The sequence below is a fragment of the Thunnus albacares genome, chromosome 6 (assembly GCF_914725855.1).
Source record: "Thunnus albacares chromosome 6, fThuAlb1.1, whole genome shotgun sequence".
Lineage (NCBI taxonomy): Eukaryota > Metazoa > Chordata > Actinopteri > Scombriformes > Scombridae > Thunnus > Thunnus albacares.
The window spans coordinates 29,953,431-29,972,714 of NC_058111.1; the positions used below are offsets into that span (position 1 = coordinate 29,953,431).

The 19,284-nt window shown below is 38.8% G+C and overlaps 1 protein-coding gene across 4 annotated transcripts in view; it reads right to left on the minus strand.

The window, feature by feature from the left end:
- The window catches only part of LOC122983737 (chloride channel protein 2-like), a 162,579-nt gene that overhangs the window by 80,943 nt on the left and 62,352 nt on the right, over positions 1 to 19,284 (minus strand). For 3 of the 4 annotated variants that reach the window (XM_044353791.1, XM_044353789.1, XM_044353787.1), the window contains exons 3-4: positions 16,998 to 17,048; positions 823 to 954 (exon numbers count right to left, since the gene is read on the minus strand). In XM_044353791.1, the coding sequence (XP_044209726.1) occupies positions 823 to 954; positions 16,998 to 17,048 (183 nt within the window). The remainder of the gene's footprint in view (positions 1 to 822; positions 955 to 16,997; positions 17,049 to 19,284) is intronic. The other variant, XM_044353788.1, reaches the window with a different exon arrangement.

Sequence of the window (19,284 nt, forward strand, 5' to 3'; positions counted from 1 at the left end):
TGTTTGGCTGCACTGTAAACAGATATACCAGTTTCTCTTGTGTTGTATTTCTGACAAACAAGCTGCTGAAGAAGTGTTTGCTGTAGTATTAAACTACACTTGGTGTTACCACAGTAACCACAGGTGTTGCCAAATCAACCAGGACTGAAATGTCAAAGATTTCAACTTGAACAGAAACTCAGCATTTATTGTTGTTGTCTCCGAGCTCTGACATCAGTACCATGACAGTAACCAATAAAATCCTTATTTTTCAGGCTATAGATTTACTTTCTTAGCATTTGTAGGTAAAATTGTCATGTGTAATGCATGATTAACTCGTGTTGAACAGATTTGAGATATGTCACTCTTCTAGTGTAGAGTTACATGACCACAGCTGTTTTTCGGGGGTGAACTGTATGTTCCCAATGGTCACAACTGTGACCAAAACTCAAAAACACCTTTTCACTGACTTTTCCATTTAATCCTTACAGAAAAGAATAAGTTCCTGGTTTTATTTTATATATTATATCTTTAAAGCTCTTTGAAAGAAGCCTATTTTGTGTGAAAGCACTTTATGAATAAGGTTGACCCTTGCATCTTTTTACATTATTCCCCATCCTTCTATCGCTTCCTCCCTATCTGGATGCATCCCACGCATGTATTCTCCCCAAATTCTGGTTTCTATCATGTTGTTTCTAAAAATCCATCCTTTACCCCTTAAATCACCTTTATTTGCCTCCAACTTATATGAGTACACTGCTCATGCGCCAACCTGTAGGTACAAAACCCAATCCCTCCACCTTTCCTCCTGTCTATCCCTCCCTCCCTCTCTCCATGCCTCACCTTGTAGGCAGATGGCGATGCAGAAGTCCACCACCCAGCTGACCAGAGCCATGAGGAGTCCCAGCAGGATGAGGAAGATCCAGTCCTCCCCGACCCGCGAGATCAGGAACTTCTGACAGCGAACCGTGCAGACTACGGGGAGGGCAGGAAGGAAACATAACATGTTAAGACTACAAGAACACATGCTAGACTTACATTACCCAGCAGCTGAAGAGAAATTGGCACCGAAAATGCAAATGGTATTTAATGTATTAGCCAATTAGATTATCTCTTGGCAACATCCTGAAAGCCAATAACAGTATCTGTGTTTCCATCCAGCAGCAAGCAGATTTTGGTTGAGTTTTTGAAATATTGGCCAACAGCAAACATGTCATCTGCTGACAAACGATCTACTCAGTTCTAAATAGTGTTATCACCTTCTTTTGGAAAGTAGTGAATGAGTGAGTCAATACATCTTTAAAATAGTGAGGTGCATAAATTTCCCCTAACTTTTATGGGTGGTGTCAGATATGTAATAGATGGATGAACAAAGAGATCGATCGGAAGTGAACACATATAGACACCACCCGAAGAGAATGAAAACAAAGTAACTGTTGGTTTGAAGAAGCTCAGTAATGTGTTTGACACTTTCTGTTTACGGATGAGTAATTTCCTGTAAGATTCCAGGAAAGAACTATGATCAATACAAATTAGAGGGGAAATAGAGACGACGTTCAGAAACACTTATATGTGCTGTGTATAAAAGCTGTTGTTGATTTTCAAAAGGAAGTTGGTTGAAAGAATGGCTTCATTTAAACCCAAGTAAATATTCATTCATTATTTATCAACTGATTATTTGTTTCTTCATAAATGTTGAATTGTAATCTTGTTTGTAGACACATTTCACATTTGCATGTTAGTTTACTGTTGGGCACTGAATAAAAGATGAAGTGACATTAGAAATTAATTGGAATAGCACCACAGTCTCAGTTTTCCCTATAATTAGTATCCAAAAGTAGATTAATGTACATTAATTAATTAGTACAATAATTTAAGTACATCAAGGAACACTACTTTGAATTTAACAGTTGCATGTGAGTTCTGTCTAGAAAATTATAACAAACTATATAAAGTGTTAAGGCAATTGGTAATGTACCCTGCAATCATGAAAGAAACACACTATCAGGAGAACCACAACACACTTTTAGGGAAGGCTATGATTTCAGAACTTTACTAAAGGGTCGATTCTAGAGCTGCAATTAACAATTATTTTCATTATTGATCGATCTGTCGATTATTTTCTCAATTAATCAGTTAGTTGTTTGGTCTATAAAGTGTCAGAAAATGGAGAAAGTTCATATACATATATACATATATATATATATACACATATATATACACATATATACATATATACATATATATATATATATATATATACACATACATATATATACATATACATATATATACATATACACACACACACATATATATACATATACACACACACACACATATATATATATATATATATATATATATATATATATATATATATATATATATATATATATATATATATATATATTCAGTTTACTGTCATAGAAGACTAAAGAAACTAAAAACTGATTTACATTTTAGAAGCTGGAATCAGGGAATTTGGACATTTTCTTGTTTTTTTTTCTTGCAATTATCAAAATATTTGCCAATTAATTTAATAGTTGACAACTAATCGATTAATCGACTAATCATTGCAGCTCTAGTTGGTTCACCCAAATAACTCATTAAGCTTTAGTGGTATCTAGCTATGCAGAGAGTTTTGTTTTATTTGCACAGTTTTCTTGTTGTGAAAAGTTCTCAAATGGTTTCATTTCTTACGAGAAAGTAATTCCATCGAATACTGATCACACTGAGGTCCAGTGATTATCCAGAATGACAGGGACATCATTTCTGGAGATGTAAACTGCTGATGAATTTTTTTTAAATCATATTTTTTCAATGCTGTAAGCACCACAAGCCAATGACTTTTACCTCGACTCTACCGGGCTGAGGCAGAAATCTGACAGAAACAGATATCTCAAAGCCGAAACACATAAAACCAGTGCCATTAGGGAGGTAAGAGAGAAAATATGTTTTTTTGTAATTTGGCTGAATTGACCCTTTACATCACAAACTCCTTGCAGACATCTGGGAAATGATTCTACATTTTTTAATTTTTAATAAAAGCTGGGAAGCCAAATGCCAGGAAGTTTTGTAATATTTGTTACATTTACCAGTGCCAACTGTGTTCAGCAGAGGATACAACAAAACAACTGTGTTATGACACAAAATGAAAGACTGCCAAAGTTATTTTGTGTTAAGACTATATTACATAAAATGCAGTGGTACAAGAGGCTGAAGACAAACTGGACTAAACTGATCTACTACACTGATCAATGTATATTAAATGCACGGCAAAGAAGTCACGGCAAACGAAGGCGCTACAAAGCAAAACACACAATGTACACACATATATATACACACACACACACACAAACACACTGTGTATGAAGCACAGTCAGATCTGCTATACTCACCTCTAAGCAACAGGAAACTCAGAGTCACGGCTAATGTGCTGTATAACACTTGGTGCGAGACATGCATACACAGTTACTAATTAGGACTAATTGCTGGAACAAAACATTAGTTTGATGGTGACTCATTAGGATGTGCATGCACACGCTATAATTCATAATGCCTCTCGTTCACACCATATTTTTCCTCTCCACCTCCTCTTCTCTCTTTTTTTTCTCTCCTCTCCTCCTCTCTTCCAGGCCTGTCCTCATTTCCCTTTTCTCCTCTGCAGGGAAATGACACTTAGGAGCAGTGGGGTGCCCCTCTAATGACACTCTCAACACACACGCAGACACTCTTTATGTTTCTTGCTCCCAGTTTCCCCTTTTAATCTACAGCATGTAGAACAAATGTTTATGTAACACTCAGACTACTTTTATTGTCTCGGTTTACTTTTTTCCCCCCCATTTCAAATGTACCCAAGAAAATCCATCCACACTTTTTTTGTATAGATGTGGAATATTTTCTTCAGGGAGAACAAGACGGCCAAAAGTCACATTCTGTTCACATAGTAGGTGGTTCATCTGTTGTTTTTGATGAATTGTTCCTTTAAGTCAAATAATGTGGCAAAAAAGATTAAAGATCACAATCTTCTTTCGAATTCTCCCTCGCCAAACAAACATCCCTCCACTTTACCTTCACTCCGGTTGTTGAAAAGCAAGAACTGAACCGATAGCAAGATATCATTATACAAACATATACCTAGTACACAGAGAGTAAAACTGCTGTGTACCACCAGACTGTGTTATCACATCTTTAATAAACACCAAAATCCCATAACTGACCTCATCCTGTCTACTCTTACCAGTACTCTGTGTTGAGTTATTGATGATGTGATTGCTAGTACATAATAGCCGATCACACTAGAGAAGCAGTAGGGCTGGGCAATATATCAATATTATATCAATATCATGATATGAGACTAGCTTTTCCTGGTTTTAAAGGCTGCATTACAGTAACGTGATGTCCTTTTCTGAACTCAGACTGTTCTAGCTGTTCTATTATTGGCCTTTACCCATTTAATCATTATATCAACATTACTGACGATTATTTATCATAAATCTCATTGTGTACATATTTTGTGGAAGCACCAATAGTCATCCCTACAATATTGTCTCAATATTGAGGTATTTGGTCAAAAATATTGTGATATTTGATTTTGTCCATATCGCCCAGCCCTAAAAAGCAGTGTAGTGTTCAGTGTCCTGTACTATTTTTAGACAGATTTTGACTAAGTTTTAGATATTCTGATATCTGTCTCAAAACATATTAACAGCATGATTGTCACGGTGTCTGTCAATCATGCTATACATATGCCATATTATTTTAATTGAGTGCAGTAGTTAATGAGAAAATTGCAAAAAAAACCCATACCATCTTATCAATTACTTTATCTTTTCTTTATCATTTACATGTAGAGCTGAAGTAGAGTTTTCTTTCACTCTTGTTTCAGATGATGTGAATGTCCTACTGTCATTCAACACAGCATATGCTAAAGTGTTAGCATGTAGCACCAGAGCCGAGGGTTCACCAGACACACGTGGAGAATGTTTATGTTCACATCACTCAGTGGGAAACGGTATCAAACCTCTTAAAAAAACATCTCAGAAGTGAAAAATCAACACTTAAGCGTAAAAAAAAAACAAATACAAAGTCGAGGCGAGACTGACACCTCTGTTTGACTGACAGACAGAGAGGAGAGAGAAGAAGACAGAAAGCGAGAGAGAGGGCAGGAGGTGAATGATAAAATGCTGCAGGGACGGGAAGAGAAAAAAAAAAAAAATGCAGACACACACACTTCCACGCCAACACACATACACGCACACGTTCCCCAATCAACACCTTCAGGAGCTGTCTAACACACACACACACACACACGCTGGCAAAAGCTGTGCCGAAACACATCCACAGACACCAAGCCCACAATGATTCGCTTTTGCTTTCCATCACTCCACAGACTGCTATGTAGCAATTCTGAGAAACAGGCTTCATATATGTGTATATTTAGATTTATGTGTTTGATCATGTGTGTGTGTGTGTGTGTGTGTGTGTGTGTGTGCGTCATCTCACCCACGGGCCGTCTGTGCTCTTGGACCCCTTCTGTCATCCAGACACTAGTCAATGTAAATGAGCATTAGTGTGTGTGTGTGTGTGTGTGCAGACATGATTTCTTTGTACTTCTTAACATGGAGTGTGTGTGTGCGTGTGTGTGTGTGTGTGTGCATGTCTAGCAGCAAGTGTAATCTTGTCTTTTTGGAGATGTAATTTAGTTAGCTCTGTCTGTGCTGGTATTGCTTAATAGCTTTTTCTGCAGATACACACACACATACACACACATACACACACACAAACACACACACAGTGACCCTGCAGACTGGTTGCTGACTTTATTCTTCATGGCATGCAATAAGCAGCATGCTAGTTCCCAATCACTCTCATTGCCTTCTGACTCAGCCTCTGCACCACTCTCCCTCTCCATCCCTCTGCTCCTTGATCCCATCATCCCTCGCTCCCTCCCTTCTTTTTCTTCTTCTGCCTTTCTGCTAATCACATTCAACCCCTGACTTTACCTCTCATCTCCTCCTCTCCCTCTCAGGCCTTATCTGCTGCCCTCCACTCCTCCTTTCCACACTTCTTTCTTTGCACCCTCACCTCTCTCTTTCTCCCTCTATCTGTTCTTTTCATTCTGGCTCGCCCCGCTTGCTCGCGCTCTCCTCTGCAAGACATAATGCTCACATACCTGCTGGGACTAATTTAGGTTGCCTTGGATACACAGTGCGTCTAGTTCCTTGGCCTGGCATTAAGCATGTGTGTGTTTATTTTGGTTTGAGTGATGCATTTTTGAAGACTATCAGAGTATCAATACCAATATTTCTGGATTGAAACTACTTATATCAGAAATTAAGTGCTGATAATAATTTAAAGGGCTACTCCAGCTATTTGATATTAAAGTTTCAGAAAACTTGGGGACTTGCAAGAGACAGATTTTTAAAACTTGAGGGTCAAAATTGTTGCAACAGAGGCCAAGATATCCTGACTATCAGTTCCTAATGGGGCAAACTCTGGATCCTACATTTCCCATAATGCAACTCAATTGTGTCTTTTTGATAGATCCATATCTGTCAAGCTCCACCTCCAAATGTGTAAGGCAGACTTCGATAAAATAAAATACTGTGGTGACATCAGAGCCACAGAAGTCATTATACAACTGTATTTACAGGCCAAGTACTCTCCAAGACAAGTAAACTGAACTTGGATGTGTAAAAGGTTTTCTTTTAAGTATTCAGTGATTCTCTTAATTTTACTCTTCTCAGGGAGGGTTACAGAAAAATACATGAAACCTGGAAAGTGTCAGTGCCAAAAAACTAATTTTCTGCCCTTTGTCCTTTGAAATGACTTATTTGTGCTCTGAAATTTTGTACACCCACACCAATGTTTTCAACAACCTGGTTAATTAGACCTCTGCTCAGGTTGCGGTTGGGTGGAGCTATGCTGGGAATGGGAAAGATTCCCATGGTTACGACTAGAGAGAGTTGGTGTAGTGAAGGTTAAAAATATTGTGCTGTATGTAACTCTATCCATTAAATTTGAGTTTCACCTTTAGCACCAGACTTTGGCTAACATTTGACATCCCTATTTGATAGATTTTCAGGTATTATGAAGTTGGATACAGAGGAGCTTTCAGAAAAGTCAGTTTCCCAGTTGTAATTACAGCATGACTTGGAAGTCAGTGTGAGTGATACTTACAAGTTGGAATCTCATAATTATGCTAACTCTGAATGAATGCACTATTACATATGTTGTGACTACCCCCTATATTCTATACACTCAACAGTGAGCAGTAAATTGGGTTTTCAGACACTGACTAATCATCATTTTGCTTCATCTCTGACAGCTGTAGAGTCGCAGTAATTTCCCCATCTATAAAATGTGGTGCAGTGTAGAATTGTTGTGAGATTGTTAGTTGTTCATTTTTGAGGACATTATATAGTTGTACACACTTGAATTTGGACACTCAATATGGTGAAGGCTAAATACAGCGGACTGTAAACAGGGAGTGATTTCGGTCACAACCATAATGTCGCCAGATGCTATGAACTAATAACAATGAGTGTAAATTGTCTCGCCCAACAGGTGCAGCAAAACTAAGGGTGAGGGAGATGTCAATCAAGCACAGTCTGTACATTCCCACACACTCCTGAGAAGAGGTCTAATCAGGCAACATAAGTGGAAACACCTGTGAGGGGGGATTATAGGTGTTTAGGGGCTTTACGGGACATCAAAGAAAGCACAATGTTGCACAATAAAATGCTTATTTTTAACCTGTTTCCCAAGATGTGCCTTTTTTTCCTAAACCAAACACAGGTAAGCAGAAATGACATTTCTGTGATTATACTGGTATATTGTCTGAAATAGAGTCTAAAAAATGTATTTTTCTTGTATTTTTTCATATACACGGTTAAAAGAGTTAAGGATTGTGGAAATACCTTCAGAACAGTGATATGTTGTTGAATGACCTTCTGGGTTTTGACTGCATTGTAATGGTAATACTGGGGCTGGTGTGTGCAGCCAAAGTTAGCCATTATTGCTGAGACGTCCAGTGTAATATCACAAATGTCTTGCATATACTAGTGAGAGTGCACAAGACCTCCTGATACCTACCGAACTAGAAATGATATTCCTACATACTAGCCTGAAATTTTTTAATAAGAATAGACCTTTTTCATGGATGGCATGTTGATATTTCCCAGTAGGAAAAAGGTTTCTCCGAGGCAATATTGATCATTTGTACATTAAATGTGTAATCAATCAAACTGCACCCTATCCATCATCTCAGAGGTAGATGAAACTAACAAACCAATGTGTATTTTTTAATAAAAGGAAAGTATCTGAAAACCAACATATCGGTCTAACTCTGCTATGATTATGTTGAAAATGAGGGCAAGAGGTAGGCAGAGTGAATGCACACACACACACACACATCTTGGAGGAAAATCACTAGTGGTGCAGATTCCCTGCTACAGCTCCCACACAAAATCCAATTATTCAAATCACCCCCTCATTTGTTATGCAAGGTGACAGCTATATATGGGTGTAAAGGGTAAAGAAGCCTACCATTAATGCCTTAATTTTGCACAGTCATGCCAATGAGGCCTATCCCCATTTTGCGCGTGTATGTGCTCCCACATTCATTATGTGGCTTCATGCATAAGGGAGAGATTCAATTAGAAATGCCTGGTTGTGTTTAAGACCACCAGCTTAATTAGATCAGAACTAATATAGGCAAATCTGACTATTCAGCTCTTCTGCTTTTTAAACAGCAACTTTGAAAGATAGAGTGAGGCGAGATACAGTATGTATAGTAAAGTATATACTGTATGTATATACAGTACAGAACAAAGGTTTTTAAAGGGTTATGCCACAAATGTTGGTATCAAAGTTAAATTAGTGTGAATACCTTTAAACTTTAATTTGTACTTACTTTTGTACTTAAAAGATGTTTCAATACCTGTTGTGGGTTTTACATCATGATCTGTCTCCGTCAGAATATTATGCTCAGGAGCAGAAGTCTCGACAAACAGTGCCAACCATCTCATGTCTCACCATTACATCAGCTAAGTTAGGAACCAGCAGGTTGGTGTTTACACTCAAGCACAGCATAGTTTGAACATATTGTGTGAGTTAACCTATAACTTAGTTCGTATTATCAGGTTCCACCATACAAGTTGGCGACATTGTAGAGTATATAACATTCTTATTGACTGTTTCCATTGTCAAACGGTTAGAGGAGGCTAGAAACAGAGCCATAGAGATTTTTTTTTCATTTAATTGTGAAATGTGAATTGTGAAAGACTATACTTAAAGTCTCCCTCAACTAAAAAATGTATTTTTCTTCCTGTTCCTGCGGTTGGATGTTTGATTTTCACTGTGCAGAATGATGTATGTGCAGAGTTTGACATTTGAAAGCTGTTTTCACATTCATCTGCTGAGGGATGAAAGTTTATCTGTGCTCACCTTAAATCTCAGTTTAAGGTGTGTACTTATGAGCATGATTTATGTAGGAAACATCATGTCCAGCAGTCAAACTTTTGAAATTAACAATATTTGCATATTTGTTGATTCTGTATTTTTGAGGGGAAAGGATGAGATCTAATTTTGAGGATTTTTAAGGATGTATTTGAACTTTTTTGTGGAAAAACCATATCAGACACAAATTATTAGTCAAAGCAGAGTTTTTTTTAAATTTATCTTCAAACATGTCTGGAAGGGATCTTTAACATTTTTGGCACTGACATGCATTGCCCTTTACAGTTACTGTTATCTGAAACAGATAATGGCATGAAAGTGATTTTATGCTACGTTCACATAAGATGGGAATTTCCACTGGCATCACATGATTGCTTGCAACAGAAATGTTTAGGTCTTGAGAAGCAGAATCCTCTAATCAGCAGAATCCACTATTAAAGTTTTCCAGACTGGCTTGATTTTGACAAATGTATAAGTGACACAGTAGGTCTCTTATTTTCTGCGATTATTTTTTTCACTCTCATATTAGCAAAAAGCTACACTGGATGAATTGTCACTCTGCAACAATGCTTTGAGCAGGTCAGCTAGAAATTAGCCAGCTGGAAAAAAGCTAAAACAGTTTAGTTAAAAGTCATATTTCTGCCATTGATTTCTGTCTGCAAAGTAGAGCAGGGTTAGATAAAAGTGTTGGAAAAGTTAGCACTAACAAGACGTACTGCAATTGGCCGAATTCGCATGCTAAAGTTGACCGAAGCTGAAATAAATGTGAAAGCTCTGTACAGATATATCTCGCCTTGTGACTCCACTGATCACTGCGATACCATTGAATTTAACAGATTCCAGTTCAGAATTTTGCTGTCATGAAAGCTGGTCTGTCTTTTATACATAAAGGGCTGATACTGTCTGCAGCTGCAGGTAAAAAGAAAGAAAGAGGCAGCACAGGAGAGAATTGAGGGAAGAGGAAGAAGATTAGGGCAAAAACTAACAAGACAAATTGGCCCCTTAAGACAAAAAAGAAACGTTGTTGTAGTAATGAAACCAACAACGCATCTGTAAATGTTTCCTCTGGTACTTAATATGGCAATCCCATTTCTCTCAGCACACTAACTGTAGCGTCTCCTTCTTGCTCTCCCCAGCCTGTCTCCCCTCCATTCAGTAATCTATCCATCTATCCCTCCTCTGCTCCTTCCTTCATGTTGATGTGTTCTCTATGCTAATGAGATGTAAAAGGAGGTGATGTTTATGTAAATGTGCTGTAACGGCGTCGGCGTCAGTCCCGGGCGAGCAGGCAAAGCGCCTCGTCTCGCACTCAATCACTCCATTCGCTCGTCGAGTAACGGTGGTTGTGACATCCGTCTTATGGCTGCAGTACAATGTCTGTTTAATGAGGTGTAATGGCATATATACACACACACACACACACACACACACACACACATACACACACACACACACACACACAGGCCAGCACAATCCACAAAGTTATTATGCAAAAACAGCCTTGGCATTCCTCTTTAATCGCTTGCGGAGAGAGTGTGATATATGTTTAATGTTTCTTAAGGGAGTAACACTAAAACCCATGAGCTCAACTCAGATATTTTTCTGCATTTCAAAGCAATGCAGGGTAAAGAAGAGAAATGTCATCAAATAGCATCAAGTGGACTTGTTATGAATGTTTCATAGCAATAATTTTTCCAAGAAGCAAATACGATTTCTGTTCATTGGGTCAAAACTCTTAGCGAACAGGGACATTAATGAGCTGAACATCTAAGGCTAAAGTCTCAGTTTGAGGTTTCAGTTCGGCTCTCAGTTTATGTTACTTATGATTTTTTATTTTAATTTTTTGGGGTCTAGGTTTGGTGCCTCACTGCTGTGTGCCGTGACATCCTTTAGTTAAGATTCTGCTCACCCAAATTAAGAAGTGGAGTAACATTACCAACGCAGATTCTTGATAGCTGTACAGCAGAATTAAGCAGTTACCATCCATGCTTTGGCCTTCACAGTCACCAGATCTAAACCCAGTTGAACATCCTTTGGAGATTTGGCAGACAGCACTAGAAGACTGGCATTCATCCCTCCAGTAGAGTTCCACAGACTTGAAGAATCTATGAAAAGGAGCACTGAAGCTGTTCTGGAGGCTTTTGGTGACCAAGACCTTAATCAGATATTTTATGTTGGTTTTTACTATCATCTGTCACCCATCTGTATGTAAACTTTTTAGCTAACAGCCTGTGTACCCACTGTCAAGTTGCTCTCTTTTTCCCTTGTCTATAAAGCTTTAGGAAGTTTTCACTCAGGTTGGAATGTTTTCAACTCACGCAGACCTGTCTTTGCCACCCCGTGGGAATTTTTGACTAATTGCGTCTTTCCATTGATTTGGTATATAATTGCACTTCCTCTAAAATTTGCTTTGCATTCTGTCTGAACACAAAGTCACAAGTCTTAGAATTTTGTCAACTTTGGACTGGATTCCAAGTGGAACTAAACTTTAAACACACAAACATGCACACACTTGGACTTCAGGGGGTAGGCAATCACCAACTTGTTTTCATTTGTATCTAAATCTAATGGTATAACATTACTCTAGCAAGACATATGGTCCCTGGTTAATTGTCTGGAATAGTCTTACTGCAGGATGTCATTATTTTACCTCCAAGCCTGAGCACCTCAGGCTTGGAAAACTTTACTTGAAACTTTTTGATCAATGGATCTTTTGATCTTCGACTGAACACACACACATCCAAAGATCAATACTATGGCCTTAATGTCATCTTTAATGAACGCATTAGGTCCTCAGGGCAACTGGATTTTTTTCTCTCTCTGTCCATGAAGTTACTCCTCCCTGTGTCTCATCAGAGCTTTAGAACCAACAGTGCCAGCCATCGGCACCTGACCTGGTTTCTACAAGCAAGACCCTGAACTTTGCTGTCATGGCAACCACCCCTTCTGAATCTAATGGTTTGGAATGAACCATTATGAGACAGGAGGTGAAAGTAGCCTTTTGGGGTTTTTCCATTAGAACTTTTGACTGAACCAAGTCAAACCATGCCACGTTGATTTGTGTTTCCATTACTAGTTTAAATGTGCTGAGTTGGGCTGAGTCACGCCCAAGATGCGCGCACCCAACCTGCCCCCAAGCGGACTGCGGTGACATCTTACCAACCTTGGCCAACCCATGCCTTCTCCCCGCTTCTCCCCCTCAAACAAGCTGTGTTGTGAGACTCAACTCATGTCTGTGCTGGAGACCAGAGAGAGGGAGCCGTCTCGGTGTGTTCAGCACTCAGTACTTTTGGAGCTCCTAACTAAATCTTTGTGGTTTTAAGTTTAGTTTCGTTCCTGAATTGCTGTAATTGTACTTTCAGATTCCTGCTTTACTTTACCGTTTCATTCTTGATTGCTTTCAGCGGTATCTGAGCCACATTAAGTTACTGCTGATGAAAACACATTTCCTGCTGCTGCGCCATATTAAAAGCTTTCGACTGACAAACTAACAGAAGGCTTTTATTGTGAAGAAGTTATAGGAAATGAAATGTGTTTATCGCTGAGTTAGCAGAGCTTTGTTAGCGATACTATTAGTGTTTAAGTTACTGCTGATGAAAACCCAACATTTCCTGCTTTTTCTGTTTCATATTAAAAGTTTTTTTTAAATAACAAAATAATGGGGGGACTTTTATTGTGAAGAATTTATAGGAAATTAAATGTCTTTATCCACCGTTTTGCAGCCGCTCCTTTGACCACTAGTCACAGCCATGATGTATACAGCCTGCTGCTTTTTAAACGTCATCGACTCAAGACACGCAAGTCATCAGTTAAAGACACACCTTCAAGCGGGCAGCCCTGTTGTAATGGAGATGTAAATCCCTGCCAAGCTGGACTGACACACCGAGTCAAACCAAGTCAAGCCAAGCCAGCACATGTGTATGCAGTGGTCATTGCTTTTGAGCAATATGGGCTTTTGATAGCTGATACAGCAGCAATAGAGCTGAAGCCTTTGATAGCTAAATTTGACTACTACTGCATTTAAAAATGAGAAATTTTCCAATTTACCCAATCAGAAATATGTTCTTATGTTCTTCTTATGTTCTAGGGTCTGAATGAATATTGTCATACTTAGGACCAATTTAGATTTGAATCAAACGAAGAAAAGCCTTTATTGATGTTATTAGTCTGTCTGGAATTTCTAAATACTTGGGTGATGAAATGCTCTCAGTGAGTGAGGTAAAATGTACTTTACATAATGCAGGGACAGAATTCAAAGAACCATATATTAAAGAACAAGTGAAGTGGCATCTTTCCTTCTTTATATCATTGCAAATTGAATACTTTTGGGCAGACATCTGAAGACATCAACTTCAACTCTGCAAACTGTGCCATGGAGGAGTTTTTCACTATTTTCTGATATTTTGAAGATGAAAAGACTGGTTAAATAATTGACAAAATATTGATAAATTAATTGTTATAGTTGCAGCACTATTTTGATTTGATAAGAGTGTACTGGTGCAGATAGAGCTCACTAATAAAGATCACTGTTTTCCAGAAAGAGTCCAGGAATCTGAACCCTAACGCAGATGATCAAAAAGTAGTGCAGTTTGTAAAGAAGCTAAAGGTTTGGAGGATTTCAGAACAGCTTAAGTTTCATAGGTAATGAAAAACTTTGGTTCATCTGCTATGGTGGCAAATTCATAGCCCCTTAAACCTTTTACTCTCATAATAAGAAAAATAAATCATAAACTACCACTATAATAAAACCTGGAGTTAGAATGTTGTAATAATTGTAAATATTTTATTGTTCATGAGCAGTAGTAATGAATGCAAGTTTGCTTGTGAACAGTAAGTAAACGAAGTTTAAGTGTTGTAAAGCAGCACAGGTTTTTAGATGCATCATCAAATGAAGACGCGTTTACTTGATATTTAAAAATGTCTCCAAGTGGGACTAGCGTTTGGACTAATGATCAGACACCTCTGTTTCATGATTCTCAGTGAAACAACAGTCAAACACTGGTGATGATGACAACGAACGAAATTAGCTCTGCATCGACACTGAAGCAGAGATGATGTGATTGAGAAAGCAGCGGCATGATTTCTCCACTGGCAACACACACTACGGACACACAGACACGTGCGCAGAGTCAAGACAGCCAGATGGTGCCACTGATGATGACAATAACAGTCCATCAATACAAGTATGAGTGAGTGAGTAAGTTTGTGTGTGTGTGATTTAACCCATTATGACTTAAGGCCCTCCAGGGTGCAATTTGCCAGGTTATTTTTATCCCCGGTGGGGACAAAAATTTATCCTCCTCATAGTGATTTATGCCGCTTCATCCATAGCCCATATAAAATATCTAAAATAAAAATAAGCTACAGGCTAAAAAATCTAAGTAAAGCGCTGCAACATGATGGACCAGGGGTTGCCTCCTTCCCTGCTCAGAGATTTGCGGAGATGTGAGTAAAAGAGGGACGACCCCTCCACAGGAAAGTCTAAAAAGAAGACAGAAGTCTGTCATCACATCACAGACTGTTTTCTTACTACACATTACTGTGGCGTATTTATTTGTATGATGAAAGCACATTGCACTATTGCATGTTGTGATTATTTTCTATTCAGTATTGAAGTTTGCTGCATATAGAGCTGGAATAAACAGTGACTTTCAAGAATGACGTTAAGTGTATTGGCATGTCTGGCCGAGTGGTGCTATCCACAGTACTGAAAGGAGTGTCAGGGGATTTCATTCTGGCATGTTAAATTAGCATTGTCAAACATTTCCTCCCTCTGATTTTTTCACAAATTGCACCCTGTCATCCTCTAAAAAAAAAAACATTCTCAAACATAAGGCATTTTTTGACAACAACCTTGTAAAATCTGAGGCTAAGATGGGATAAAAAACAAACAAAAAAACACATCCCAAATTGTATTTCACCTTCCCCATATGTATTTCGGCAAATCACGATGCTTTTCATTGGTCACCTGTCTTGAAAACGATGACATCATCTAAAACACACTCATGTCGCATCGGGCTCTAAAGGAAGAAGCGCGCAAATGTTGCATCTGGTCTTAATGTGTTAAACGCCCTGGGAGAATGTGTTTCTTTCTCTCAGAGTGTGTGTGGGTGTGTGTGTGTGTTTAGCCTGATCACACAGGGGAGAGGTAAGTCGTTTCATTTCCTGGATGAAAGCCTGATGAACCAAAAGCCGAGGGACCTTTTGCTACAGTAACTGTCTGTATTGCTTCTCTCTCATCTACCTCTCTCATTCTACCTCCATTTATTTTATCCATCCGGTCCCCAGACCTTTGCCATCAACTCCCCCTCCATCTCTTTCTTCTATTTCTTTACCTCCTTATGACTTCCATCCTCCCCCTTCCTACGTTAACTTTTCTACCTCCCTCTCCTTCAAATCCTCCTTCCACTTCTGCTCTTGGTCCATTCATTCCTTCTTCTCTCTCTCGCTCCCTCTCACCCCCATCTCTGCTGTTGCAGAGTCAGCGCTTCCGCTCTGCAGTGTTTTGCAGACACACAAGTGCACTGATTTACACTTTTATACCCCGATACACATGGAGCAACCAATTTCAGAGCATTTCCATTGCACATACCTTTGCAATTCTTCAAACTGACAGACACACACACACACACACACACATAGTATATTCATATATGTACTGTCCATATAAGGTGTTATAGCATTCATACATATGGAAATGCAAAATTAAAGCAGAAACACCATCAATCTTCTGGCTTTGTATAAGAGAAACAAAACGTAGTTGCGCGCAAATGCACAATCTCTCTCTCGCACACACACACACAAACACACTGCACACAGTTGTGCGTGTGTGTGTGTGTGTGTGTGTGTGGCCATGGAACATTTGTCTGTTCTTAAGCAGCAGAAAGAAAAGGAGACATTGATCATCATGGTTGTCTGCAGCTTGCACCGACTAATCAGAGCCATTCATCTCCCCTATCTCACACACACACGCACACACACACACACACACACACACACACAACTAAACTATGTTCAGAGCTCTTTATTACTTTCCATTAAGGCTCGAGGCTAGCTATAATAAGGCCAGGCTGCGGGAGTTAGTCTTTTTTGGCGCAGAGACGCACAGCAGAACGGGAATAACATGCACACAGATATTTTTCATGTTGGATGTTGATTAATATGAAGCCACAAGGTAAGAGAGTGTGTGTGTGTGTCTTTGCAAACTGCAGGCTAGTGCTTTTATTTTTCCCTCTTTCTCTGCCTTCAGAGACACACACACACGCACACTCACACTCCCACACGGAGGGAATCTGCAGATAACAACCATGTGATTTTTTAAAATTGTTGACGGTATTAATACGTCGCACAGCATTTGGGGAAGGAACATTTCTCAAGCACTTGATTAAGTTGCAGCAACACTTAATGACCACTTATTAAAGATTAATGATGGGAGTAGTAGTGCGGCTGTATTAGCTGTAGCAGAGTTGACGGTGTAAGGATTGATGGGTAGTTGGTAGTTCAACGGGCAGACTGGGAATAATAATTCAGATGTTTTTTGTTTGCATGTTTACCAGAGATAAAGTCCTGGGCTGGGGCTTCCAGAACATACGGGTACCCTGACCCTGGAGGACAGATAGACCACATGACATAGTTAAACACAAGCATGTATGTGTGTTTTGAAAAATGGATTCAAACCATATGTTTTTCCCCACCACAATCCATCTTTCATTTTAAACAAGTTTCCCTTCCTTCAATGTAAAAAAAAAAAGGGGGAAAAATCTCCCTCTTTATCCATTTTTCTATGCAACATTATTAGTTTGTGATCGATGTTGGCCCTGTGTAAAGTCAGCAGCACGACAAATAAACGAGCAGCCGAGGGGAGAGGGGAAGAGCGACGAAGGAGTGATGGTAGAATGCAAACTTTCCGACAGAGAGGGATAAGTGTTGGAAGAGTGGTGATGGGATGGAAAGGAGGAGGAGGAGGAGGAGGAGGGGGTTTATCAGTGATAAAGAGGAAGAAAATAAGACAGAAAAGGAGGAAATATGAAAAGGAGAGGAGGAAATAAGACACCGGTAGTTTAATAAGTGTCGATAATGAACGATTTAGCACTCATGAGGTTGACTTTGATGGCATGATCACATTGGGGCAAACACACACTATTGTTGTATTAATGAACGAATGAGATCTGAGACTAAGTGAGATTTTAAGTTTTTGAAATTGACCATTAAACCATCCCTGAATGGCAAATGGAAGCAGGACTATCAAGATTAGAATTTTTACACATCTAAACAGTGTGCATGAGGCTCTAACAACAGCTATGCTCGGCACGGTTGTCATAGCCATTATATGAGGGTGGGACAAGTCACGACCACTTTTTTAAATGACTAGATTAGACTCGCCTACTTTAACTATGTTTTTACCATGTCAAAAATCAGTGCATCAGTCTATCCACTCTAAGCTATTTTCAGAACGCTTGTTTATTGAGATAATGCCAAAATCAATGAAATTCCATATCATGTTTTAACCCAGGTAGATTCTCATATAGCACGCACACACAAGCACGCCGCTAACACTAGGTAGGAAGAGGGAAAGCATGACAGGAAAGAGGAAAGTGAGAGGGCAAATGAGTTTAAAAGAGAAGGAAAGAAAGGGATGAAATGAAGAGGTAAAGAAGGAACAAGTGAAGTAAGCCAAGAAAAAAAGGGATGAAGGGGACTAATGAAGAAAACAATGAAGGAGGTACAAAGGCAGAGAGGAGCTATAGCTGGGCACAGGACCCCTGATAATTGTGTGAGGTTAGGAAATGTATTAAATAAAAGACAGAAAAAGCTTCAACCCACTTAAGTCATTGTTAGTGTTTAATTGTGTCACATTCATTTCAATATTTCATGAGATGTGTTGAATTTTAAGTTATTTTCCATTTGAAATGTTAGCAAATATGTATTTTTAGCCAGAAAAAAGTTAACTAACTTGATGGATTTGCTCACACCACACTCCTCAAACCTATGACACATATAAATTCAAGATGGCAGATGGTTGTTATATTGATACCTTTTGTCATGAAATGCTGTCTTAAATATTTATGTGGAGTGCTTCTCGGTAGCAGTGTTATGTGCAAAAAAATGTGTGTAAACAAAGCCACCAAGATAACTGGCTAACAACATAATCTAGCTTTGAGACACAGGCCTCAGGTCCTGCTGATTCTTCATAGTAGTAGAGTTTATTGGAGAATGCACAGGGGCACTTAGACCATAGTTGTTCTCTCCACTTTGATTTGATAACATTAAAGAAATTCATTTAACAGAAATTGCAATTGCATGAAAGCATAAAGACATCCTGAAGTTTAAATAAACAATGAGTGGTTATCATTAAAGACGGCTCTGAATTAGTCATTGAATCAATTTCTGTGCTTTTAACTTTTTAATATCTTTAAATATGAGATCCGGGGCAAACCACTTCCTCTGGATGAAATTAAAATATGTATCCATAATTCTTCTCATGCTAGTATAGCTGGATAAAAGTATCAAACCCCCTGTTAAAAGACTCCAGAATACAGGAAATGAAATCTATTCTTAAAAACGTTCTGGGCATTACTGTACATTATTATGCAACGTTGCAGGTTACTTTAGAGAAATACCTGTTGAGGACTGGAACATCCACCCTGTGGGAACCAAGACGTTAGTATATCAAGAGTTTAGCGCAACGAAGGCAGCTCGTCCTGCCCTCCTCATATTCTTTTCACTTCAAAAGGTAAAGCACACTGTTTGAAAATACAGATGTTAATTAAAGCAAATCTCACCACTGAGTTCCTTGTCTATGTATTATTCGCTCTAGAAAGCATAGAGCAAGCAGGTTTA